This window comes from Chiloscyllium punctatum, chromosome 42 (assembly GCF_047496795.1).
Source record: "Chiloscyllium punctatum isolate Juve2018m chromosome 42, sChiPun1.3, whole genome shotgun sequence".
Taxonomy (NCBI): Eukaryota; Metazoa; Chordata; class Chondrichthyes; order Orectolobiformes; family Hemiscylliidae; genus Chiloscyllium; species Chiloscyllium punctatum.
In genome coordinates this window covers 28,801,946-28,829,644 of record NC_092780.1, presented here as the reverse complement: position 1 = coordinate 28,829,644, position 27,699 = coordinate 28,801,946, and the positions used below count along the sequence as shown (strand labels likewise).

General features: G+C 41.0%; 1 protein-coding gene across 5 annotated transcripts; it reads left to right on the top strand.

Annotated features, from left to right (window-relative positions):
- The first annotated feature begins 1,141 nt into the window (after nucleotides 1-1,141).
- Nucleotides 1,142-27,644, top strand: atxn7l3a (ataxin 7 like 3a). 5 transcript variants are annotated; one of them, XR_011955169.1, is made up of 15 exons: nucleotides 1,142-1,416; nucleotides 3,100-3,202; nucleotides 5,079-5,277; nucleotides 6,752-6,884; nucleotides 9,294-9,465; nucleotides 11,566-11,663; nucleotides 11,914-11,936; nucleotides 12,051-12,096; nucleotides 13,887-13,918; nucleotides 16,036-16,104; nucleotides 16,264-16,307; nucleotides 20,208-20,279; nucleotides 21,165-21,298; nucleotides 21,535-21,630; nucleotides 22,184-22,288. XR_011955169.1 is itself a non-coding variant. In XM_072561702.1 (15 exons), the coding sequence occupies exons 4-15, from the start codon at nucleotides 5,137-5,139 to the stop codon at nucleotides 22,327-22,329; spliced, it is 1,110 nt and encodes a 369-aa protein (XP_072417803.1). In that variant the 5' UTR covers nucleotides 1,145-1,416; nucleotides 3,100-3,202; nucleotides 4,555-4,899; nucleotides 5,079-5,136; the 3' UTR covers nucleotides 22,330-27,644. The 5 variants fall into 5 exon arrangements, 4 of the variants coding, with proteins under 4 accessions (XP_072417803.1, XP_072417804.1, XP_072417802.1 ...); XM_072561702.1 differs by lacking the exon at nucleotides 21,535-21,630 and adding an exon at nucleotides 4,555-4,899 and having other exon boundaries at nucleotides 1,145-1,416; nucleotides 22,184-27,644; XM_072561701.1 differs by lacking the exon at nucleotides 21,535-21,630 and having other exon boundaries at nucleotides 1,146-1,416; nucleotides 22,184-27,644.
- Nucleotides 27,645-27,699: the final 55 nt, after the last annotated feature.

Below are 27,699 nucleotides of genomic sequence, written 5' to 3'. Positions count from 1 at the left end.
CACTTTATTAACGGTTCAATGTTCGGATGCAAGTGCAGCCTGTTTCTCGAAAAGAACTCTCCTGGCCATGTGAGGGCTGTTGGGACCCCGGGAACTGGGTGCAGAGCTTGTGGCCATCTTTCTGTAACCTGCCCTTGAAGCAGCATTACTCCCATAGCCAAGGGAGGAGTCTCTCTGCAGCCTACCTGGGGCAGTGAGCGACAAAGGACCCTCTGTGGCCTGCCCTGGAAGCAGCATTGTTCCCTTATCTCGGGGTCAGTGAGAGAAGGTGGGGGGGCTCTCTGCAGCCCGCCCTGGGAGATGAGGTATAGACGGTTGTCTCTACAATCCGCCCTGGAAGCAGCATTGCTCCCCTAGCCCGGGGTCAGTGAGGGATACAGGGGTCTCTGTGCAGTCTGCCCTGGTAGAGTGAGGGATAGCGAGGTCTCTCTGCAGCCTGTCCTGGGGCATTGAGGGCTCTCTCTGCAGCCTGCCCTGGGACAGTGAGGGTTAGAGGGCTCTCTCTTTTTGCAGCATGCCCTGGGACAGTGAGGGTTAGAGGGCTCTCTCTTTCTGCAGCCCGCCCTGGGACAGTGAGGGTTAGAGGGCTCTCTCTTTCTGCAGCCCGCCCTGGGACAGTGAGGGTTAGAGGGCTCTCTCTTTCTGCAGCCCGCCCTGGGACAGTGAGGGTTAGAGGGCTCTCTCTTTCTGCAGCCCGCCCTGGGACAGTGAGGGTTAGAGGGCTCTCTCTTTCTGCAGCATGCCTCCCCTAGCCCGGGGGGTGTCAATCAGGGTATTAATCACTCCAGAGCCGTGCAACCAAACGTGAAACGGGCTCTCTTCCGCCCTCTCCCAGGGAGACGGCAGGCACCGCCCATCCTCCAGGCGATTGGTCTGACGGTGGAGAAAGCTGCTTTCCATTGGCGAATGTGGCTGTCAATCCCCGGGCCGGGTGGGCGACACACTTCCGCTCACAGGTTTGGCTGCACGCGGCCTTGGGCCAGAGTGAGAGGAGCTGGGGGGCGGGGGAGGGAGGGTGAGAGCCCGCTGGGCCCGGCCCTGGGGAGGAGAAGGCGGGCGGTAACCGCCATTGCAACGCCTCCAGCGGCGCCGGCGGCACCGTGACGTCTCGGTGTTGGAGGAGGGGGCGGGCGCGAGGGGTGGGGTGGAAGAGGGGGAGCCGGAGTCGTCGCTCTGCAAAATGGCAGCTGGGGCTTGAAGTGCGCGTGCGCCCCGAGCCCCCCTCCCCCTCCCCTCCCCCTCCGCGAGCGACAGCAGGAGGAGGGGCCGCGTCCGGCGCCGATTCGGAAAGAGCTCAGTTCAGGCGCCGAGGGAAATGCAGCGCGGCCTTGCGGTCGGGGGCGCTGCCGGGCTTCGGAGCTGCACCGTCCGGGATTAATCACTCCGGAAGCGGCCGCGCTAGAGATGCATCTGCGGGTAAGAGCCCGACCCCCCCCCGGGGAGGGGGAGGGGGAGAGGTTTGCAGAGAGGTGACTCCCTCCCTTGGAGGAGGGGGGGGGGTTTAAGGGTTAACCTCGATCCCCACCCTGGGGCGTGTAGTTTTAACACCTCCCCCGGGATTGCAGAGAGGTAACCCCCCCCACACCCTAGGGGGTGTAGTGTTAACTTACCCCCACCCAGGGGGTGTAGTGTTAACTCTTTCCCCCCACCACCTCCCCGATTGCAGAGGTATCCCCCCCTCCAACCTCTGGGTATAGTGTTAACTCTACCCCGATTGCAGAGAGTTAACCTTCCCACCCCCAGCTGTGTTTTGTAGGGTTAACTCCCACCACACCACCTCCCCAGGGACTTGGAGAGAGGCAACAAACACTGAGTGCTGTAGAGGGGTGGGGTGCAGAGGGGTAACCCCAGGGACTGTGGTCAGGAGGAGTAACCCCAAATACCACCTCCCCACCACGACAGCTTTGTGTGCAAAGGGGCCCTAGATCGGAGATGACATACTCTTTTCTTTCCCCTGTCATGCCCAAAGATCTGGGACTGATGGGACACCAAGCCTTGCTTCCTCCATCCCACACCCCCAGGGGAAAACAAAATCTTGCCCCCAGGGCAGAGTGACCCCTTGTATCTAGCACTGGGACATCCTGGAGAGGCAGGAGAGCACCCTGGGAATTGTAGTCAGAGAGAGTCTTTATATATTGTTTGGGTTACTTCCTGGGAAGTATCTGTTGGAATGGCTTGAAAGTTGGATCTGGGGTCATAGTTTAAGAAAGAAGACCATCACACCAAGCGAAAAAAAATTCCGATCCAATAAGAAAAATTTCGTTAAGCCCGGAAAGAGAACATGGCAGTTCCTTTCTAAAGAAATGGTTTGTGAATAGTACATTATAAATGAGGGGTGACAGAAAAACTCTTGTTTCTTTCCAATGTAATGTGAATTGGCCTGTTTTGTATTCCACAGAATAGTCAATCCTGAAGATCTTTACTGTTCACATGATGTGCATGAAAAGCACTAGGTCCAAGCTGAGCTGTTAGATTTTCTGTTGTGGCACAAGCCATTACTTTGGGGTCTTGTATTCTACAACTAGGATGCCGCTGATATGTTTTCCACATCTTCTGTATTTAGGATCATTTTTTCACCATTCTGCTACTTTCCCCACCCACTCTCTTTATCTGTAGCTTCCCCTACCCCCACATTTCGTCCTGAAGAAGGGTTAATACCCAAAAAGTTGACCTCAGCCTCCTGATGCTGGCTGGCTTGGAAGGAGGTTCTTCCATCCTCCTGTTTGTCTACTTTGGATTCCAGCATCTGCAGGTTTTTTTGTCTCTAACTACTTAATGGTGATACAGTTCTCTTGTGATGAATGTGTAGTAACCACATTTATGCCAAGGCCACTACAATGTGTTGAACATAGATTTTATGGAATAATTACTAAATTAATACTTGCATGCAACTCAGATCTGATTGCTGATCCATTTAAAGCAAAATGTTGTCAGCGTCATTTCAAACATAAATACTGTCATTTTATTAAGTAATTGTAATTATTATCAGTGCAAAATATTAGCAGCCAATGGAATTTTTAATAATGCCTGTGAGAAGACAACTAGTGGTTTAACTTCCTATCAGATTCCTAACAGATTATTACTTTTTTTTCCCCTCAGTGATCACCTTGTTACTATGTATAAAGAAAATACTGCAGAATATTAATTGCCAATGAAAATGGAGGAAATGTCATTATCTGGCCCGGAGAACAGCAAATCTGAGGTAAGGAGTTGGAGGTCTGGGCGTTGACCTTTTTTTCGATAACTGTTGCGGTGTGTTCTGGTTGTACATAGTTGCCTGACTTTAATGGGGCATGGATATAAGGTAAATCCAGTGAGTAATGTTGTATGTGCTGAGAGAGGGAATATGCACTTGTTGGGATTGAATGTTGTGAAAAGATGTACAGCTATGTTCTGTGAGCGAGTATATGTTGCATATGATGTGTGTGCTTATTACACAACAGTACGTTCAAAGTAATGAATGTATGGGTTACCTTAGCACCTCTTAAGCCACAGCCATTGCTTTGTGTTGCCTATTATAAAATTGAGTCTGGTGATTTCTTAGTGATCATCTTGTGTTTTATTTCTGTTCTGGGTTTGGCGTGTGTTTTGGGCTTTTCTTATGACTGTAATCTTCTCCCAAATTCTTGTCATTGACCACCTCTTTGATGCCCCTTGGTTTTATTACAGTCTTTGAACACACTTCCAGCCATTTCTTCTCTTCCTGTATGTCTGTTTTTTCTTAGTTTGAGTCTGTCTGCCACTCTTCAGTGTCTACAATTGACTCCATTTCTCTCTGTGCTTTTCATGCACTCATAGATGACCTCCCTTTATCTGGTCATGTGTTTCTAAGGATTTATTAAAAGTATTGGTTTCATGTCTGAGGCAGTAATCAAATGAAATTGGTTAGTCAGATGTAGCTGAATTACCTGCTGGGAAGCTGAGCTTCTTCACCAGGGTGCCAATTTTACAGGTTCCATTGGTACCTATAAATATGGTGCTCCTGCTGTTGGTTAACTACAATAGTGAAATAACCATTTTCTTCTGCTACAGAATCCATTTTAATCTTTGACTATGTTGCCACTCTCATCTGCCTGATGTGGAAAGTACAGCAGGAGTATGCTGTTTTTAAATGTTCATCCTATTGGCTGATTACTCTTGGATATTTCTCAGTTTCTTCTTATTTCCTAATCTCAACATATGCTTCTTCATATGGAAAGCTCTTAATGTGCTGTGGTCTTCTGACCCACGCTATCAAGCAAAAAGCTTGAATTGATGCTATGACTGCCATGATTTGGAGAAGAAACAAGCAAGACATCCACTACTTTTGTGTAAGGAGCACTTTTTCTTCATCTTTTAAACCTCTGTGTCCTGAGAAGCGGCCATGGATAACTGTTTGGATTTGCTCTGCGAGATGCAATCAGAATTCATTTTGTCCATTTATTTCCAACTTTCTATGCATGAAAACTCATAACTACAGGTTTGTCCAACATTTAATCTTGCAATGATACCATTTTCTGCAATTAATTTAGGGATACATTGAACTCTTTCACCTGACCAGCCATCTTTGTTCAGTCCCAGGCATTTGATCTTCTCCTCCTGTGAAGCTCACTCACAGATGTCTGATGTTCTCTGTAACGGAGTGTACAGATTCTTGGTCTCTGCAACTTGAACATATTATCCGTCATCATCGGAGACTTTCAAAGTGAGTTTGTACTCTGCCAATCCACTGGTAGGAGATCAATGGGACAGCACCATCTTTTTCTGTTTTAGAGCATTCTAGAGTCAAAGGAAAGAATATTTTGAGCAGATCTTGAACTTTGAAGGAGGTTTTTCTTTGGCTACAAGTGAAGGTTGTCATCCAGAGACCTGACAGCACCTCAGATATGGAAAGTGAATAAAGTGGCTCCAGACTGGCTGGTGAGTACGCTAACTGATTCCAACTTTTACTTTTAGTCAGTGTTTCCAAAATGTGTGCCAGTCACTGGGAATTGAATCTGCCCATGTGGACCACTCGCACTGACTAAACTTGGAACAATTTTGCTCAGCTTCTCGGCATCATTTAGATGGGCCTAAATTTCTGCTCTCTAACCTAACAGAACAGATGACGAGCGAAGTCAATTCATAGGAAGGTCGTTTTGTGCAAACTCTGCAGCCATGCCCAAACTGAAGAGGGTATCGTCAGAGAAGAAACAGAAGTACTGGCGGCAGCTAAAACGAGACCAGAGGCAGATGAGCAGAGAGCACAGTGACCAGGCCATGGATTTTGACGCTACCCCTGAAAGTTCCACAGAGCAGGCCAGTACCACAGCACCCTCTTCTGTTCTTATCACCAGGTTACATAGCTCATTGTCCCAGTGTTGAATTCTTTTGATGTTTATCACACGCTTCTTTTATGTTGAGGATGCATTTTTGGTTTGTTGACTTAATAAACATTCTGTCTTCAATGCTGGATATCTGTGTATTCTGTTGCTTCATCTTTTTGCAGTTTTATTTTAAATGGTAACACCCGATTGTTCACCAAGAGATTGCCACTAAGTTAAGCCCCTACAGAGGCGTTGCCACCATTATTACGAGGGGGCATTGTCTCGGGATAAGGGATCAGAAATGGGGAAAACTCTTACTTTTTACTCTTGCATATCTTTTGAATTTCTACTCCAGATGGCTATGGTTGCTCAGTCATTGAGTATATTCCATACTCTGATCAATAGCACCTAGGCAACTAAGGGAATCAAGAGATATGGGGATGAATTTAAAAAAAAGAGCTTAATGTAGAAGTTCAGCCATGATTTTATTGAATAGTGGAGCAGGCTCAGGGGAGCATGTAGCTTTCTCCTTATTTCTTTCTTTTGTTCTCATCATTCCATCTTTTCTGGCATCCAATTTCCAGGCACCAAGAGCCTCAGGTTCATAAATGTATCCTGCATGGGCATTGCCTGTGTTTATTGGTGCTTGGTCTCTCCTTGTGGCATTTCCATTGGGTCTCAGAATTGTTCTGCTGAATAATGAGGAATAAACCACACTTTTTCACAGAAAGTTGCTCTTGTCGATCGGTTTCCCCATGTACTTTATTGTTGAAATGGGGAAGGTGGGTACGCAATGGCTGCCATCACCCAGGCATTTAAACGCATGATCTGGATATAATCGACAGGGCCTTGAAAGGTGTAATCAGTAAATATATGGCTTAATTAGAAGGACATTTGGCAGCAAATTTACACCTTTGGGTCATGCATGTCATTAGCCTGACTGCCATCTGTTGTTATCCTGAGTACATTAGCATATTCAAGAGCAAAATGCTAAATCTATATATGTGACATTAACTTTCACCTCACCGTTCATGCTTGTGTGACATCATGATATTTCTGTGTCCAACTTGTGGTTTGCTGCTCTTTTCTGCAGAAGACCTGTTGGAATATGTTTGGGATTTAATTTGGGATTAAGAGGTCAGTACAAGCTTGAAAGTGGTTAAACGCCAAGAGGACCCTGTTTAAGGCTGCTGGCGTGGTGTTTCCCTGGAACCTACTCTCCTTGTCAGGCCAACTTAAGCTGTTTAAATTTAAAGAATTATTAATGTTATTATTTTTCTGAAAGTTGCTTCTTTTGTGATGACTCTTGATAAAATTTAAGAACTGTTTAAAACCCAGTTTCCTCAGTAAAGAAGCATACGTGAAGCGAGGTTAGTAGCTTCCTTTGTGTCTGAGGCCAAATTAGTTAATAGCCTCAGTTGTTTTACTGAATCTCTTTCCATTTACCTGTGAGCTTTGTGTTTCAGGCCGTAGCTCATGAGATCTATTCTGATCTCATAGATGATGCGTGTCTGGGACTTTGTTTTGAGGTGCACCGAGCTGTAAAGTGTGGTTATTTCTTTTTGGATGAGACGGACCCAGACAGCATGAAGGATTTTGGTAAGTGTATTTGGAATGGGTGCTTACCTTGATTAATCAATGAGGGGTTATTTTGTGTTTATCATTCTTCGGCAACAGCTTGGAGCAAAACTAGAGAATAGTTAATGTGTAGGTTTAGCAAAGAAAGGCAGTGCCCCAATCTGGTGCCAAGCCATAAGTATCAGGGACATCTTAGGTTCAAGTTTTGGTCAGGGTGGCAGATTGGATAATGTAATTAGTTGTAGTTCCCTTGAGGGCAGGATGAAGAAAAGCCAACTAATGGTCCCAAAGTGACGCATGCTTGAAAGATTGTGTTTGGATTGAGCTATGACAGAATGGCAGGCCAACACTCAAACTAGTAAACTTTAAAATTGACGGATGGCTGCTCTTAAATTAACATCTATCAAATTGAGCTGGTGTGACCGAGCTTCAGGAGAGGGAGAAAATCAGGTCAGTGATATTTTGTTTTAGAGCATTTCGGAAACTAGTTAAGTAAATACTGCATTTTGCTCAGTAACATCTTGCCCTGCAGTTCCTATGAATGTTTGTGCAATTTTAATTGAGCAATAGCTAGTAGTTTTGGCTAAGAATTGCCATTGCCTATACTAAATGATCAATTTATCTTGGTACTGTTATTTATAATCTTAAATGAAGATAATTTTAGGTTCTTCATTGTTATCATCCATGTGCTGTATGTTAGCCTTGTGTTATCAGGAAGACTTTTGGAAGAAATTATTTTGAATTGAATTTTTAAAAATTGAATAATCAAATGTGCCCCTTTTTCCATAGTATGTTTCATCATCCTGGGTTTCACTTCTCTGTCCTCTTTTTAATTTCATTCCCGGCCATCTAAAACTCTCCGCAAACTTTTTGTTCTGATTGTTTGTTTCTTTTACCTTTTTGAGAAAAGTTAAAACGCTAACTTTGGTTAGAATCCATATGCGGGGGGTTCTGTCAGAGTCGTAATCTAAACTGAATATTTGATCTGCAACATTGCAAAATCTTGTCCACTTAGAAAAATGTAAAGGTTTGTGAGGAAATCCATGTTTAGAAAATTGCAATATGTGGACTGCAAAATCCTGAAATTATTTTAAAAACTTTTACCAAAGGAATAAGACAGATGTTCTATTTATAAAATGATGTTACCCAAAACTATACTCAGGAGACCCTGCCTGAATTGAATGGAATTAATCCTCTACTGTGGTTACTAGCTGTTCGCTTATATGATGAGTGGTTAGTTAACAGTGCAAAAAATTATCGCTTTGGTCCATTAGGAGCAGTTTACGAAAAGCTGTCTTTACAGGATTTTGTTTTATTCTAATACTAACTTGGAGCCATTTTTGCAAAATCCTTTGGGTTTGTAGCTGAAAATAAGTTGACAGCAATTATTGAGGAGCACAGTTAAATATCCATTTTCTCAACCTGTGCGTTCCTTAATCTTGAAGAGGGACCAACATTTTTGGTCTGATGACAGGACCTCATGCCTAAATGCCAAATCCTCAGGTTTGAACTATACATTAGCGAGGATAGAGTAGTTCCCTCCATGCACTATACTCCATCTTTAAACACTTTCATACAGAACAGGTTGATGTGTTTCCTATGTCCTGCACACACATGGAGATCTTTTGCTGAAATTATCCAAGATTCTATCTTGTTGCGATCTCATAACTTGGAATCCCTAGAACAATGAGATGATTTGATGTTTTCAGAGGAGTATGATAAATTAGTAGGTTGAGCTTTTTAGAGTTTCAAGGCTTCATTGAAGGAACAATGCATTAGATTCACGGGTTATCTGGCATTATATTACAATATATTCTAAAAGCAAACTGGGTATACTACTTTGTAAAAGCATTTTGGTGTTTCGTCAGAGCCCTCACAGCATTTGCCCGGTCTTTCCTTTTTAAGCAGCAGTGAATCTTGTAAGAGGGGGAAACATGTGACTGTCTTTGAGCCATATCCAAGATTCCATTCATCCATCCTAGGACGAGGCTATAATTTTTATCCATCCACTGTTTCTTTGGTAGTGGATCATATGTATATTAAAATACTTCACTTGCTATAGGCGTGCCAATAAATCAAGCAGTCAGTGAGTCCAGCTGGAGTGGACAGAATGTGAAGCCTACCTGAAAGGAAATGGTGTATGTTTCTGATCTCCGTTCTTGTCTGGACCCTGTAAACACAGGGATTGGGAATTATATTTGAGGGCAAGGGAATAGGACATTCATAGGTTTGAAGAGTGCTTTTTAACGGGTGGATTGGAGAAAGGTCTTGGGAGTAAAAAGACTGTTCAGATTCTGTATCAAGATTTACTCGCACAAATATAGCACTGATTTTGAGTGACTTGTGAGTTGCAGCAGAGCAAAGGAAGTATAACCATGTTGACAGCATTTTTTAATAAACTAAATGGTGACACACTCGCATGTATTTCAGAAATCGTGGACCAGCCAGGTGTGGACATTTTCGGTCAAGTCTATAACCAGTGGAAGAACAAGGAGTGTGAATGCCCAAACTGTAGTCGAAGTATTGCTGCATCCCGATTTGCTCCCCACCTGGAAAAGTGTTTGGGAATGGGTCGCAACAGCAGTCGGATTGCAAACAGGAGGTCAGATAACTGTCTGAATGAAGGCAAAATGCTGTGGTGTTGGAAATCTGAAACAAATGCAAAGAATGCTAGAAAAATTCAGCAGGTCTGGCAGCATCTGTGGAGAGAGAAATAGAGTTAACAATTTGTATCTGGTATGACTCCTCTTTAGAACTGAAGGCGAATCATATTCAACTTGAAACATCAGCTGTTTCTCTCTCCACAGCTTCTGTCAATCCTGCTAAGTTCCTCTGCGTTTGTGTCTGAGCCAAAGTTCTCTTGAGAGTCAGAGTTGTACAGCACGGAAACAGACCCTTTGATCCAACTTGTCCATGTCGACCTGATATCCTAAATTAATCTAATCCCATTTGCCAGCTTTTGACCCGTATCCCTCTAATCCTTTTCTGTTCATGTATTCATCCAGATGGTCTCAAGTGTTGTCATTATACCAGCCTCCACCACTTCCTCTGGCAGCTCGTGACATACACGCAACAACTTGTGCATGACGAAGTTGCCCCGTAGGCCCCTTTTGTATCTTTCCCCTCTCGCCTTAAACCTATGACCTCTGGTTTTGAACTCCCCTACCCTGGGGAAAAAAACCTTCACTATTCACCCTACCCACCCCCATCATGATTTTATAAACCTCTATAAGGTCACCCCTCAGCCTCCGCTCCAAGGAAAATAACCCAGCCTTTCCCGATAGCTCAAATCCTCCAATCCTAACAACATCGTTGTGAATCTTTTCTGAACCCTTTCAAGTTTAACAACATCTTTCCTATACCAAGGAGACCAGAACTGAATGCAGTTTTCCAAAAGTAGCCTGACCAATGTCCTGTGCAGCCACAACATGACATCCCAAGTCCTATACTTGATGCATTGACCAATAAAGGAAAGTGTGCCGCATGTCACCTTCACTACCCTGTCTACCTGTGACTCTGCCTTCAAGAATTTGCAACCCAAGGCCATTTGTTTGACAACACTCCCCTGGACCCTGCCATAAATTATACAAGTCCACTCTGATTTGCTTTAACAAAATGCAACACCTCACATTTTTCTAAATTAAACTCCATCTGCCATTCCTTGGACCAACTCATCAAGTCCTCATTGTACTCTTAAATTACTACCGTGACTGTCTATTACACTACCAATTTTGGTGTCATCTGCAAACTTGCTAACCTTCCTGTTGTGATCATATCCAAATCATTTATGTAAATGATAAAGAGCAGTGGATCCAGCACCATTCCTTGCGACACAAATAAAGCCCTTGAGGCATGCATTAAAAAAAAGTTTTTATTTACAGAGTCAGGTGGTACTATGTATCTTCGAATTTAGTAGGCATAGATTTAGTCTACTGGTTATTTTAATCAATCAGTTCGACATATTATTGCACACACACCTAGGGCAATTGGGACTTGAACCTGGGTCTTAAGGTCAGTCTGCTTCTAGATACTTTTAATAAGTCACTTCAGACATGTGACACATCTTTGGAGCAGCTGTAACTTCAACCAGAGGTAGGGATGCTACCACTTAATTACATGACCCTTGGTAAATGTTTGTTTTTAATCGACCTGTTTGGATGTGTTCTGACGCACCTCTATGGCCATCCCATTCTAAGGTGGATTTCAACAAGAAATCTGTTCTTAAGGTATGGACCCTATCACTGCACCAAAGGCGCTTCGGTCTGCTTCTTGCTATTTTAAATCAATCTGCTTAGATATGCATAACACTCTTCTGGGTAGCTAGAACACTAACCCAGGTCTACTGGTCCAAACCGAGACACTACCACTATACCAAAAGATCTTTCAGTCTACTCCCATACATAGGAAAACATGTGAATTGCTGGCTGATATCCTTCACCTGAATACAGTTAACAATTTCCATAGTCTGGTAGATGGAAGCATTTAGTTGCTGTCTTGTCAAACTTTCCAGTAACTTTACCTTTGGTAATGATTGCTAGGTGTCCTCACTCCAAGAACTGTGTATTTCACCACCACCTTCTGTACAGTATAATGTACATGTTTGTGAATAGGTGCAATAACATAACACCACTGGCATTATTTTAGCTATGGAGTTTCATTGTAATACAGCCTGTGGTGATGTCTGTTTTGTTTTATGTTGTAGAATAGCCAGTAGCAACAATCTCAGCAAATCTGAAAGTGACCAAGAGGATAATGATGATATCAATGATAATGACTGGTCATATGGATCTGAAAAAAAAGGTAAATGTTAATATTATCCTTGGCACTAGACTCCAAATATATTCAATGCAGTCTAGTACTGTAAGTTCTGTTTTTGTCTTAAATGCTTACTAGATTGGTTTGTTGTATGCCAAAGCAAAAATTTCTTTCAGTGCAACTCAAAATAAGTTTTTAGTTGGTTATATTCATCTATGTCCCTTAGGAGCACTAGATTTTAGAAACCATTTTTGCTGCCAGCTAACTTTTTTGTTCATTCTTTTACTTCATACAGCAAAGAAAAGAAAATCTGATAAGGTATGTACCTGCCTAGGGTTACTTGTATTTCTGGAGAAAGAAGGCTCCTGTTTTATTGCTTCAGTGGTGCAACCAGCCAGTGCTGCTGCTTAAAGAGCTGCTTCTGTCTTTCAGAATCCCAATTCACCACGGAGATCCAAATCTCTCAAACATAAAAATGGTGAGTTTGTTTTGCAGATCTGAATCATAACATCCCTACAGTGTGGAAACAGGTCATTTGGCCCAACAAGTCCATACCAACTCTCCAAAGAGCATCCCACCCAAATTCACCCCCCTGCCACCATATCCCTGTAACACTGAATTTCCCATGGCTAATTGACCTAATCTGCGCATCCTTGCGTATTGTGGGCTATTTAGCATGGCCAATCCACCTACCCTGCACATCTGTGGACTATGTGAGGAAACCCGAGGAAACGGAGAATGTGCAAACTCCACACTGTCACCCAAGGCAGGAATTGAACTCAGGTCCTGGTGCTGAGGCAACAGTGCTAACCACTGCTTCTGTTATTTCATGAAGTGCACACTAATCCAACTCTGGTGTCTTTTTTTTTCACTTAAAGCCTTGAGGTAGAGTTAATTCTACCAGTGATTCAGCAGTTTAATTCTGTCTGTACCTAGAATGTATTATTCATGGTTTATTCCTGGTTTAATTTCTGCTCCCTGCTTTGCATCACGTAGTTGGATGGAATACAATGCTGTATTAAGAAAATCAATTGGGTTGCTTCTATGTTTGTTTGTTTATTGTCTAAATAATGAAACATCAGAGGCATAAAAAAACTAGAACGCAAAGCATCAACCACTTACATGAACTTAGCAAAAAAATGCAAGCCATTCATCAAAGTACATTTCCTGAAGTTCAAATTTTGTGAAGAACTCATATTTTCAATATTTAGCAACATCCAACTTGTGTCATGTTTTCTTTGAACTTTTGTTACTTTAACGGATGCAAGTGATAGCCGGACATGTTTTTAATTTCTGTCGCAGAATGCAATAATTGAAATAGCAATCCAATTCGAAAGTCAGCCAGTCCTACTTGCTGAGGGCAAAGTTCAAGCAACATAAATTTCAGAAACTGTAACCAGCAGAGGCAGTTGAACAGTATCAAATGAGGAAGGAAATCATCAGTATTGAAAATATTTTGTATTTACTTAGATTACTTACAGTGTGGAAACAGGCCCAACAAGTCCACACCAACCCGCTGAAGTGCAACCCACCCAGACCCATTCCCCTACATTTACCCCTTCGCCTAACACTGCGGGCAATTTAGCATGGCCAATTCATCTAACCTGCACATTTTTGGATTGTGGGAGGAAACCAACGCAGACACAGGGAAAATTGTGCAAACTCCGCAGAGTAGTCGCCTGAGGTGGGAATTGAACCCAGGTCTCTGGCACTGTGAGGCAGCAGTGCTAACCACTGTGCCACCGTGCTGCCCATAAACGTGCCATGGGTAATGATTCTCTGCTTAATGGCATCATTGTGGCTTTGCAGGCATGCACTATGAGCTCCAGGTAACCTAATTAAATAAATTTACTGGAGTATGTCACTGAGGCATAGGCTTCATGTTTGATACCTGATTAGTGCTGACTTGCGTAATTTCAGTAGAGTGGCAGGTGGAGATCTTTAATTGGTTTTATGCCAGTGGGCACGTTAGGAAAATTTGACCATGGTTTCTATTCCTGAGTGCTGTGACTCTGACTGCTGAATGTGTCTGTGGATAACAGCAAGTTCTAGTTGTGTCAGCAGCAACCACCCAAAGAAAGTACCAGATAGCTGCTTTTACCTTGAGAAATCATGGGGAAGCGGAAAAATAAAATCTTTGTTTTTAAAAACTGTAAAACTGAGGTACATTTTCCAATCAGGAATGAAGCTGTCCTTGCTTTTTAGGTAACACCTGGAAGTGAATGAGAGAGCTTTGTATTAAATTATTTATGCCTTTTTTATTCGCAGGAGAACTCAGTGGAAACTCTGATCCATATAAGGTAATAATACTCATTCTGTGTTGCCTATTTGTTTGTGTGAATGGTCCACAGTTTGTTTTGGTTATTTGATTGCAAAGTAGTATTATAGGACTGAGAAATAGCCCATTAGGTGACCCAACCAGCAAATATAAAATACAGTCTTTCTAATTAAAAGCCTGTCATTGTGATTAGGTTTCTGTATTGTCAAAATAATTATACATTCCTTAGTTTGCCACTGTTTTACTTTGTATTAAATGTTTGAGTACTCTACTAACAACTTTCACGAGGCAATTGGATTTTGTAACTAATTTTCATCCTTTTTCAGTTTTTGCGATTACCTTTCTCCTCCCTGTCCCGATCATGTCCCCCAACTTTCCAAGCTATCTGTGGTCCTCTAATTCTAACTTCTTAAACCATCAGGTAGCAATGGCTACCCCATTCGTGACTGCCTATGCCCTGAGCTCTTGTGTAATCTCCTTGTGTTTCTTCACTAATCCTGTCTCGCTTTCCTCTTTTCGTGATACTACTTAAAATCTACCTCTGTCATCTGACTGGATATCTGCTTGTGTAGCTCAGTGTGATGTTATGGTTTATACTGAAGCACTGTGGGATTTAATGATAAAAGAGCTATAGAAGTACAAGATGTTGCTATTGAATGGTCTCTGCTTACTTATCAAATGTATTAGCAGTTCTGTTCGAGGGTTCGTAATGTTTTATTTGTGTAGCATGTGCTTATCTGTGTATCATTGTCACTTATTAAGGGACATTTGCATTTGAAGTGTCTTTCATTATAACTTTGCAAAGTGACATTGATGTTTTCCCTGAAATGGGAATTTTTTTTAATGTTATCCATAGTTAGAAAGACATCTGCAAGTCAAAAGCTTGTCACCTGGAAATAAATCCTTTAAAAACCTTTGTAGATCAACACAGCTTGGATACTAGCAAAATTGCTTAAAATACATATTCCCAAATGCTTTATTTCATCAGAGCCAGCCTAGAGGTGGTAATTAACATTCTGTGGTAATATGTTGAGAATTTTGACTCAATCCAAATATAGTTTCAATTCAGGAAAAATGCTGTAATTAAGGTTATCAAATGAAACATGTTTAATAAACAATTTGTAGAGGCTAATCCTCAAGTCCTGAGAATTAGTCAAATCTAGATTACCAATATGTTGGCAAACTGGGAACTTCTATTTGCTTTCTGAGACATTGTTTCCCCCTGATAGTTCAGCCACATCCATGTCCTACACTTGTAGTATTACCTTGTTCTAGAAATGAGATCATGATCTTTTGGTTTCGGTCAATTTAAGACAGGTAACCATTTGCTAAGAGGCATTTTTGATCAGAGAATATGGCATTAAGAGGTGAAAGTCTTTGATATTGAAATGTGGAATTCTAAAGTAGTAGGGGACAGTTTGGCTCAGAGTTCTTTGAAAAAAATGATCCAATTTATGATAACTAGATCTTTCTGTTCTGATGAGAATAGTAGAATCAATGGTTTGCAGTATCCTAATAGGTTGTGGAATCAATACAACCTGGATCAACACTAATTCTCTTGAGCTACGAACACTACTTTTATAGCTATCTATTCCATCCTCACCAAGTTTAACCAGAATGTTAGAAACTTGGTGTTGTATTTAATCCTGAGGTGGGCTTCCAACCACTAGTTCACAAAATTAGCTTATTTCCATCTCCATAAATTTACCTGATTTCACAGCCTGCTTCCAGACCTAAAAGGGAAATTAATTTGATTTTTGATCTTCTAGTTTTGTTTTTCAATCATCCGCATGGAAAGGGGCCAGGTAAAAGCCCAAAAGTGTACTCATTTCAGGGAACCACCTCAAAATGAGTACACTTTTTTTACAGGTGGTAGTAAATAACGCAGTAAGATTAGTGACATTTTTCCCATGTTACTACCTGTCTGCTCTTGGTTTACTTTTACTCCCATTGTAATCTCTCCTCCCCACTCCTTCACCTCCACCAGAAATCCTTGAATAACAAGCTGACATCCACTCAGTTGTCAAGCTATGTATTTCCAAGATGCATTGAACAGGACAATGGGTAATTGGTACAGGAAAAGACTGAATTAAACGCTTGGTCTTGACAGTGATGCTTATTTCTATTTTTTTAATACAGTACAATAATAATTCTGGCATTAACTATGAAAGTCTGGGACCTGAGGAGTTGCGCTCGTTGCTTACAACGGTGAGTGTTGAATGACCGAGAAAGGAACAAAATATCTTGGAAAACTGGACAGCCCTTCAAATACCGCAAAGATTTCAACCTCACAGCTAGTTGTGAGTTGTTTGTTTTTAGCCAGATTTCTTCAGACATTCTCAGTAAACCTGCCTTTTCTTTTTCCAGCAATGTGGAGTTATTTCAGAACACACCAAGAAAATGTGCACAAGGTATGGCCCCTACAAAATAGCTGATCTGGAAACAAGATATCATACTGTTGGAGTCTCTGCAATGAAATATAACCGCTGCATATCACATTTTCTTAACCTATCTCTTGAAAATCCTCTTAACAAAGGTTCATAAACTGTCACGGCTTGATTCAATGGCAAATTTTGGACTTGGTAATGAAGCAAGTAGGGCTGTAAAGATAAGCCATGTAAACAAAGGACATGAAGAAACTAGCAATAGAATAACAGTGTGTTTTCCTCACACAAGGTGGACGCAAGCCCTAATATGGCTGCCATGATTCATTCGTATATGTGCAGTCATACTAAAGACATCATTCATTTAGTGAAACGGCGCCTATAGTGAAACTGTAACAAAGCATTTGATGCAGTTTTAAACATTACAAGCAATGTTATTCCCATTATCTCTCAAATGCTTGTATATATTAATGCTAATGATAAAAGTATAGTCAACCCAATTTCAGCACGATTAAAATTAATCTTTTGCCAGAACATTGGAAGAAAGTGTTGCGATTGTGAATGTACAGAACAAAAATCGCAGCTCTAAATGATGCTGGATCGTTTGGCCTTGGTGACTTTATATGCATTTATTTATAATATACTTAAACCTTCATCGAGTCGCAACAATAAGAGCCACACTGTGATCTTGCTCATGCATGGCCACAATGGATCTATAAAATAATTTAGAAATGCAAGGGATCAGGCAGGAGCAGGGATATGTGAAGCAGTCTAAAATGGATTTTGTAGCGCATGTACATAAATGCAGCACAAATAAAGATTGTGCATTGTCGGAACTAATAACTGTATGGGAATATTGTATGGTGCCAGTAACAAAGATCAGGCTGAAAGAAGGGGAAAATCAGTAACTTAATGTTCCTGGCTGCAGTTCATTCAGTAAATATAATAGTGTGACCATGCTGTTCAAATAAAGTATTATAAGTCTGAAAGAACTGATGTACGAATGAAACAGTAGAAGCTTATGAGAGAAATTATAGAACTGAACAACTGATAAAGAGGGTATTCACCCCATCAAGTCTACTATGACTTTTTGCAGAATAATTCAGCTAGTCTTAATCCTCTGATCTTCCCCAAATGTCATGCAAGCATTTATTCAATTTCCTTTCACAAGCTTCCAACGAATCGGAATTTGCTACCTATCAGGCATTATATTCTAAATCCTAACCAGTCATTGTACCAAAAAAAGGCTGAATTTGATGCAGTTGACAGATATTTTACTCCTGCCATAAGTAGTAGGTAATCCTACTTCAGTGGAGCAGGGGGAGATATAGCTGGTAAAAGCCAGTTAAATAGTCACAGCCAAGGTTGCTATAACAGGGAAAGGGTACCTCAGTAGCCTCCTGCCCTTAAAGACCAGATAAGTGTAATGCAGGGTGCTAGGCAAGGGAGACCCTATTGGAATATGGATTTGAGGATTAATGATTATACTGTTATCTGTTTGAGAATAGTAGCACTTAATTGTTTCTTGTTGCTGTAAGTATGCCTATCTGGAGGAGAGTTGACTTCAGTGAGTATAAATGGAATTTGGCTCACATGAAATAGAATCAAAACATTGTTAGCAAAATGTGTGTTGAACAGAGGGAAGCCTTCAGAATTGAGATGTGGAGAGGGAGAAAGGAGAGAAGCCTGCACTGAATAAAGGTACAGGAGGCGAATTCCAACCAGCAGATGTAGACTTTGTGGAGTTGGCGAGCCATGTGGTGTATTCTGCATTCTTCACATCATTGAAGCAGTTTTATGTGAATGAAAGCTTTCCCCAAAGAAATGAAAATGAAACAGGAAAAGAAAACTTATGAAAATGTAAGATTCATAATGCAATAGAAAACTGAGTTGAGTACAGTAAGTATGTGGATATCTAAAAGAGGAACAAGTGGGGCAAACAAAGTGAAAGAATTGATTTGCAACTAATGTAAAAGGAAAACCGAAATCTTTTCGAAGCATCCAAATATAAAGAGGGAAGTCCATGGAAGGATGGATTAGAGAACAGGAAGGAGATTTTATGGAAGCAAAGCTGGTGCTCCATTTCAAATGTGTACTTTGCATCTCTACTTAGAGACGCAGAAGTTTCCAGTGTCACCGCAAAGAAGGAGGTGATATTAGATAGGATAGAAGGAGTACTTAAAATGTTAGCAATATTCAAAATAGAAAATTCCACGTGTCCAGAAGCTGTTGGGATAAATGGGCTCGAGGCATCGTAGATGAGAAATTGGCTACAGTAGAGACAGTCAGATATTGTGGTGAAGAACCATTTTTCAGACTGATGTGAAGTATAACGTAGTCTTTCCTATGGATTGACATTGGGCCATATGTTAGTCATGCAGACTTGAATAAACAGCATATAATTTCAAAGCTTGCAGATAATGTAAAAGTTTGAAATGAACTCAACAAGAAGGAAGATTTCGGGGATATAGACTGATGAATTGGACAAATATTTTTCGTCGAATCCTTACAGCTTGGAAGCAGGCCGTTTGATCCATTAAGTCTGCACTGACCCTCTGAAGAGCATCCCACCCAGACCCACCCCCTTACCCAATAACCCTACATATCCCATATCCAACCCACCGAGCCTGCACATCTTTGGACTGAGGGCAAAACCCATGCAGACACAGGGCGAATGTGCAAACTCGAAACAGGCAATCGACCAAGAGTAGACTCAAACTTGGGTCCCTAGAGTTGAGATAGCAGGGCTAACAGCTGAGCCACTGTGCTGCTCCATGTGGTAGATGGCATTTAATATGGAGAAGTGCAAAGGGATATATTTTGGTAGGAAGAATGAAAACGGCAATATGAGCGATGTGCAATTTTAGAGATGCAAGGGGAGAGAGGCCAAGTTGAAAGGACTATTGAAAACAGAATATAGATTCCTTTGCTTTATTATGTAAAGGTGGAAGCATATAAAAGCGGAAGTTATTCCAAACTTTTCTGAAACACTGGTCAGACCTCCACTGCAGTATTTTTAGTTTTGGGAATGACTGGCTAAAAGGGCATCCAGGTTACAAAGAAGTTACAGAATAGCTTCATTGAAATGGTATCTGGAATTGGAGACCTTAGTTGTGTGGAGAAGCTTGGGTTGTCCTTCTTTGAGCTGGGATGCTTGTGAGATTTGATAGTGGAAGCAAGTGTCAGAAAGATTCGTAACCAAAGGATGTCCCATGGCTACACCTGTGGTGAATGGCATTGGAAGCAGAGGTTGATGTGAAGTGCATAGTTAAGAAATGGGTTGTTGGTATCAGGAATGCACTGCCTGAAATAATGATGGAACCAGATTCAGTTGTTCCTTTGTAAAGGAAAATAGGTAAATCCTTCAAGGGGAAGATATATTGAGGTTACAGGCAAAGAAGCTGTGGAGTTGGTCATGATGGGCTATGTGCTACATTACCTTATGGTACTTTGATTAGTGGAATTATGAATGAGTAGCTGTGTCATCGATCCAGTGATGTATTTGAAAATGCATTTATTTCTAACGTAACAAAATCTGAAAGGATAAAACATTATTTGAAGCTTTGAGATACAAACACACTGACAGACAAAATAATGTTTGGCTTATTAATGCATGTAGCACAATGTCAGTTGTTGCAAATGTAGTTCAAGGCAATGGGATGTTTTGATGTCCGACTGAGAATTGCAGATTATCATAATCCTTGTAGCTCACTTGTATTAATACTTGTTTGTATGGGGCATAAGCACCACTATGGACCTGTTAGGCCGAATGGCGTATTTCTATACTCGAGAGAGATGGCTAGTATCCCTCAGGTAATGTTTATACACAATACTAAATGCTTACCCTCAATGCACGCACACTCTGTACACTGTGTACAGGACTCGGTGGTATTTTCTGTTTAACTACTGCTCACTGTTGGCTTTCAGATCATTGCGGTGCCCTCAACACACAGATGAGCAGCGGCGGTCTGTACGGGTCTATCTCCTGGGATCTTCAGTGTAAGTTGGTTAAGTGAGGAAGTGAAGTTAATTCATTCCAGCAAGTTTGAAAAGAGGCTTGTTTAGGCTTTTTCTTTTGAATACCTAGAGTCACGCAGTGAGATGACTTTGGTGAGCTCCCTAAATTAAACCTGTGAATTTTCTATTCAAGTATGATGTTATAATCTGAACTATTTAACATGCATCAGTTTTAATATCTAGTAGTTCCTCAGATCTCTCACTTGTCCTAATTAAAATTTGATATTATCTATTTTCTCCCACCCATCAATGAAAATAGTGACAATATCTTGTTAAGTTTGCTCCAAAATATTCACTTATGATTAACTGTTTAGTAACTTCACATGGACAATAACCCTTTATGAAATTGTCAGTGGTTCTTTTTCTGTGCTAAGGTTGGACCATGTCCTCCTTTGTCGTGAATAAGAATACTGAAATATAAAGCAGTAAACCAGGACAGATTTGAGAGAGAGAGAGATTATTGTTCAAATGGGAAAGCCATTGAGACAGGCAATGAAAAAATGTTCATGTGACACCTTTGTCCAAAGAAAGCAGAGATTGAGGAATGTGGTAAGGAGGTGGTTAAGTGGGTAGACATATTAATGGTGCAGACTGACCAATAAGAAAATGTCATTCAATATGTGTGTTTTTTTCAGTCAAGTAATCGCAAGCCCTACTGGATCAATAAGTCAAAATGATCTGATCTCAAATCAGGACAGGAGAAAGTAAAGAAATTAACTCCCTGTTCCTGTATAATTTAATTCATTGCAGCCACCAGTTTCCTTTGCTGTATCACTGCTTATGAATCAGCCTAAAGAGGTACAGTAGTAATTGCAACATGATTGCGGAATGCTGTGTTTGCTTAGACTTCCTTTTGCCTCATTTCAGATCCCTTCCGGAATCGGAAGTAAGTGTAGAAAATGAGAGTTATGATCCCTCTGAGAGTCAGGGTTTTATGAGCCGACTGCAATGGGATGGCACGTCAGATATTTCGCCTTCTGACTCAGCATCTTCCAAAGCAAGTGAGTGTATGTTTGTTTAATGGTTGATAATGCTAGACTAGTGAAAAGAACCAGCAGGACCAATATAATTTCCAAGGCCACAGTTGTGCTTCCATTGCAGCCTTACTGCAGCATGTTTGCTGAGGAATTGGGATTTCTTTTAGTATAGTGGAAATTGGCACTTCTACTATTTCCTGAGTCTTACTGCTTTGGGGGAAGAAACATTAACTTTTTGTTTTCTCCCATTATGTTATTAGGATTCTGATCCATGATGTTGGATGTGAGTTCATTGGTGCTGACAGCCCCTCTGGTATATTGCTCAAGTGGTCATTTTTGACCTCTGAACCTAAACAGTGAGTGCCGGTAGCATAGCTTGACATGTAAACCCTATTCTGCCCACACTTGCATTTAAAACTTCATAACAGTGCTTTCATTGTAAAGTGCTGCCTCGTCTCCTGCTGTGTCTTGTATCTTCACAGCGGAGCGGTGTTCCCTCTTAAGCTGTGTGGCCGTGAAGCAAACTGAATGCCCACTCAGGTCGCGTGCACATCAGTCATTTTTCAAGCAGAGACGCTCCAACATGATAAATGATTGATATATGGTACAATGTATTATGTATTACTATTCCTTGTGTGGCGTTACTGTTGAAAGACTGTTAGCTTTGTAATTTGACTAGACTGCCTGGGATGATAGTGTCTTCTTAAATAACTAGTAACAAATTTAAGATTTTATTTCCAGTAGCAAACCTTTGTGGTTGGTATTGGGTATCATTTCATTTTGATACTCAGCTGGTTTAACTTGAAGTAGGGTAGATGGGGATCTGCATGTTTTGTATCTGAAAATGTGTAGAATGTCCTTCAGCATGCTGGCGTCTGTTGCTAACACATTTTATTGTTCCATTTGAAGGTACCAACAATTCTGACTCCAAGAAGAGTAAAAAAAAGAAGCCTCACCTTGGACTCCCTAATGCACCTGGAATGAGCTCCAGTAAAAAGAAGAAACTGAAAGCACCAGCTCCACCCACTCCCAGCATATACGATGACATCAACTGAAGGAAGTAGTACAACTCTTATTTCTTCTCCTGTTCTGTCTCGGCAAGTTTCACTATTGTGATTCCTGTGAAGAGGTGGACACTTGCAAAGTGGATTAGCTTCAAGACTGTTACTTGACCTTTGGATGCTTTGATGCTGAAGGCTTCATTCCACGATGGTTGCCGTTATCTTTTCCTATTTATTATTCAAAGAATGAGGGATTTTGCTGGGTATACAAAGCTGATGAAATGTTGCAGTTGATTGCATTAATTGTATCTGGGTCATCTGTGATGAATATTCATGCCTGGAGCTGCTGCTCAGTTTGGACTTTTTCACCCAGATCAATCTCATTATCCCTTTTTTTTTTGCCAGACTTGGCTGGAAGTTTACAACTTTTTTTAAATTCCCATCCCCTCCCCGGCATTGTGTGGAGTTTTGTCATGCCTCATTGCTGGTCATAATATTTTTGTGCCAACCATATGAAGTTTGCCTTTTCAGCAGGGCACAGGTTATTCACTGTGGAACTTTGTGGAGTTACTGTGTGTTTATCACAGGTTAGGTTTCTGATCAAAGTGTTCTCCACAAAAGCTGGGGAACGCAGAGGAGCAGTCAGGATATGTGCAGCGCATAGAATTCAAAGTTTAGTAAGTTTTGAAAGACGCATTCCCAGAGATGGATTTGATCTGATCATTCCAGTAACCAAGGTCAGGCTCGAAAACAAACATTTTACTGGCTGACCCAGACTGTACTTCAAAAGTTTGTTCAATGCACCTTTTTGGAAGTTCCAGCCTACTCCAAATTTTCTGCAAGATTAATTGAAATGTACATTTACTTATCGGGTATTTCTCTCTTATCTTGCAATAACTCCCATGACCTGTATTGTTTATGATCTCCAAAGGATTGACCACTCTGAACTGTGGTGCAGTATTTCACTTTTTGAATGATGTAATGATGATATGGACCTGAAGGACAGAGATTGATTTCTTAATGAAGCCAACATTTTGAAGCCCTTTGTGCTGATTATGATCGCATGTGGGTTTGAAATTCAGTCTGGCAGTACCAGTATCCATTTCTTTCCACTGTGGTCAGTTGTAATTGAGACATATGGCTGCCATTTTTTTGTCTGCTTTGAGTAAAGCAGCACAGAAGATGGATGGACAGTATCAAACCTTGAAGTCCCTTTTTGTTAACACCAGATACATCCATGTGGTCAAGACAGGAACTCTTTACAGCATGTTTGTTATATATTGATCACTGTGACATAGCCTAACAACCTGGTCACAAATACCTGTGCTAATGAATGGACTACAATGACTGCAAATGGATGCACTTCAGACTGGAAAGCCTTTGTCAGCAAACTCTCATGAAACTGCCTTTTTCCCCATTCTTTCAGATATCATAACATTGTTTAACCCAAATTGGGTACCCAGGTTGGAACGAGGGGTACTTGGAGAAAGAGACATTCAAAACAATAGCATCTGCATGTGGGACCAAATTGGAGTAGGCGTTTCATTGTGTTTACATCTGAGAAGCTGGAAATTTAGTCTTTTTCAAAGTTTATACATTAGCAAACCTAAGATGGGTGGGTCTGGATTGCTTCCCGACATAATTGTTGGGAGAAGTGGTCTATGCGTTGCTTCCTGCCAGGCAGCATGATGTTGCCCAACACTAAAAAAAAACACCATTGCACTTTACGTCTGATTGTGTGTGTGTGTGTGCTGAACTCAAAGGTTCTTCTGGACTTGATATGGCCCTTTCTCAGGGCCCTGAGAAAAGAACCAATGCAACTGCTGTGAAATGCTTTGCAGTTGAAACTGACTGTGTCGCAGATTTTGAAGCAAGGAAAACAAAGAAAATCATGAATGAATTCAGCAAATGCCTTGCATTTGTATTTTATGTTGTAGCCAGCTGTCCTGCATAGCATATGGAGCGTGTTCTTTTTGAATTATTATGTAATATGACTAAAACTTGTGCTTCCAGTTTTGTTGCATCTTGACTATAAAACAGTGTAAATCAAGGAATAACAGCAATGGAACAAATCCTTGCTGTGCAAAGATGCTGCAGTCTATTTTTGATAGACAAATTTAATCTATTCTGGGGCCCTTGCAGAGCATGGATAAAAACGTCCTATGATCAGGCTTAAATGGCCATAAATATATTGGCTTTAATGTTTTGCTTCTTTAAAATTGTGTGCTATGTGAATAAGGTAAGAGTAATGTTAAGTAATACTGTAGCTGCCAAATATGAGCTAGGTCAATGCTTTTCCTAGTAGCAATTTTATTTTATAGTGTAAATTTTAAATATACATTTCAGTCAACCACATAATGTTTGAAGCTTTTATTTCTTAGTCTTTGTAAGTTTCTCTTTGATTCCTTCTGCAATTTGCAACTTCTTTCTTGGGTTAGGCAGTCAGGGCAGACAGAACCAGTCAGGACATGCAGAAGAGCTCTTCAACCCTTGAGTGTACTGGCCTTCCTAGGGACATGTGAATGCTCGTCAGATTGAGAAATAAGATCCTTTTTTAGTTGTATATGTGGTTATTTGCCTTTTCTGTGTACTTGTATTGTAACAGGCTGGAGTACCACCTGCTGGTCAGAGGACACTAGCCACCCATTGTATTCTCAGTTGAGATTATAGCTGCGTACCTTTTTGTGTTCATAAAACTCCTTGCTCCAGTTTTCCACTTATCCGTTCAATAGTTTATGCAACCAGGTGAGTATTGTGCATTTCTAGTGCAATACTTAGATGTTGTTCAGAAGTTAAAAATCTCACAACACCAGGTTATAGTCTAACAGGTTTATTTGGAAGCACTAGCTTGCGGAGCGCCGCTCCATCAGGTAGCTGTGAAACAGAATCATAAGACACAGCAATTAAAGCAATGGATTACAGTGTCATGCAAGTAACATAAGTTTGTTCCATCTATCATTTTACTTGCATGACACTGTAATCGTTTGCTATAAATTCTATGTCTTATGGTCCTGCTTCACAACCACTTGATGGAATGGTCCTCCAAACATTAGTGCTTCCAAATAAACCTGTTGGACAATAAGCTGGCATTGTGTGATTTTTAACTTTGTCCACCACTGGCTCCTCCATATCATGGCTTAATCAGAACTGTATGTGTTGCAATGCAGGGTCTGTTGTCATTGAGTCTGATCAGTTTCCAGCTAGGAATACAATATAAAAGAGGGTTCAGTCTTGAATACAAGTAATTGTTTCTTCAGAGGAAAAAGCAGGGATCGAGCAGCATAGACTTAATTCATTCTGATCAAGCTATGTCCCAAGACAATTTGCCTCTTGCTCTCAGGAACTGTATTGACAACTAGTATAGCCAGTCAGCTCTGTAGGGTATATAATGGCTTGCTGTGATGTGCAGCATTATAATGTTATGAAATATTTCAGATAGAAATGGTTGCCACTGGAATCCTCTTACTGAGGGCTATACTGTAATATGGCAGTTGATAGTTTTAAATATTTTTATTATCAAATGTATGTTTTGATGTGAGTCTATAATGAAACTATAAGGCTAGTGCACATCACACTGGTGTTTGTATGTAAACACATGCCCATAAACATACTGTGCTTGAAAGTGGAATTGTTACCTCAATGTAAAAAGGTATTTCCATTAATGATACTTAACAACTCATCAAGCTCCTTTTTTTTGATGTTACTAATGCATCATCGTGACGGACAGTAAGTAAAAGATAATTTGTTGTAAATATTTGTAGTGATGATCTCTTACCATGCTGACTTGGGAGCCTCGTACACTCTCTCCATTTTTAATATCAGGCTCACTTTTATGTAGAATACTACAGATATTTGGCACTGGAGCAGTATTTATTATTCTTCTCTTTAGCAGCGTGTGTTATTACATTGCTGAAGTTCCATTGGGGTGTTAAAGGCTTACTCATGTCAGTATTTTAATATACTGAGATTGGCTTTTCTGTAGTCAAGATTAGAGTGGTACTGGAAAAGTACAGCGTGTCAGGCAGCATCCGAGGAGCAGGAAAATTGAAGTTTTGGGCAGGAGCCCTTCCTAATGAAGGGCTCCTGCCCGAAACGTCAATTTTCCTCCTCAAATGCTGCCTGAGGTGCTGTGCTTTTCTAGCACCACTCTAATCTTGACTCTGATCTCCAGCATCTGTAGTCCTCACTTTTGCCTAGTTGATTTTAACTTTTCTGTAGTTATTTTGGTATTATTAGTGACACTGCCAGGCATATCTATACTATCTTGTACAGATGGTTTGCCTAATATTTCTGCTGTTATGTCTGTATTTGCATTACATTGTTAACTATGTCCATACTTGACTCTAACAGATATCCCTATTACTAGTTTATTTTTTTAAATTAATATCTAGCGAATTTAGCAACTCCATTATTACAATGAACTGTGATTATGTTAATAATGCAGGAAGAACTAGAATTTTTGTTTCATGTGCATATGTGGGGCAAGTGGTCATGACCTGCAGACCTGATGAGCATGAGCACAGAGTAATCTTGTAAACGTGCTATTTATAGATGAATGTTACACTTGGCTATGCATATTTGCTGTGTGTCTAGATTTACTAGCTATGAGCTGATAGGGGTGTCATGGTGGCTCAATAGTTAGCACTCCTGCCTCAGCGCCAGAGACCCAGGTTTGATTCAAGCCTCGGGTGGACACTCTGTGGAGTTTGCACGTTCTCCCCGTGTCTGTGTGGGTTCCCTCTAGGTCCTCCTGTTTCCTCCCACAGTTCAAAGATGTGCACATTAGCTGGATTGGCCATGGGAAACCTAGGGTTACAGGGATAGGGTAGGGGGTGGGAGCTGTTCAGAGGGTCACTGTGGACTCAATGCCTCCTTCCACGCTAGAGATTCTATGAAAGATTTATGATTTTTTTTTACAGAAACTGCTATGGTTCCTTCATTGGAACTAATAAAAGCTTAATTTGCCTTTGTGAAAATGAGTATCCTTAATATCATTATTATTGGAAGCAGAGATTTTTCTGGTAGCACTGAAAGCCTCATGGTTGTATTTGGCTTTTGTCGTGAAACTGGAAACGCAAGTTTTATTTACTATTTTGATGCAGTTTTGAGCAGGGCAATGTGTGTAATCACTCTCTTGTTGGGGGAGGGGTGGAAAAACAAGGTGTACAATATTTTGGCACTCACGTTTTTGTGACTTGTGCAGTGACACTGAAATGTGCATGCGGTTATCTGTCAATAGGGTCCTGTAAGTTTTAATTTGTAATACATACATATCCCCAAACAAAATGCTGGTTCACTGTATATTTCTGTAACTCTTAGTGACTACATGCTGCTTCAGTGTAAATAAAAGTGTACAGTTGAACTCTGAATATTTTGTTTTCCTGTCTATCTTGATCTCAGTGCTAAATTACTTTTACCAAATAA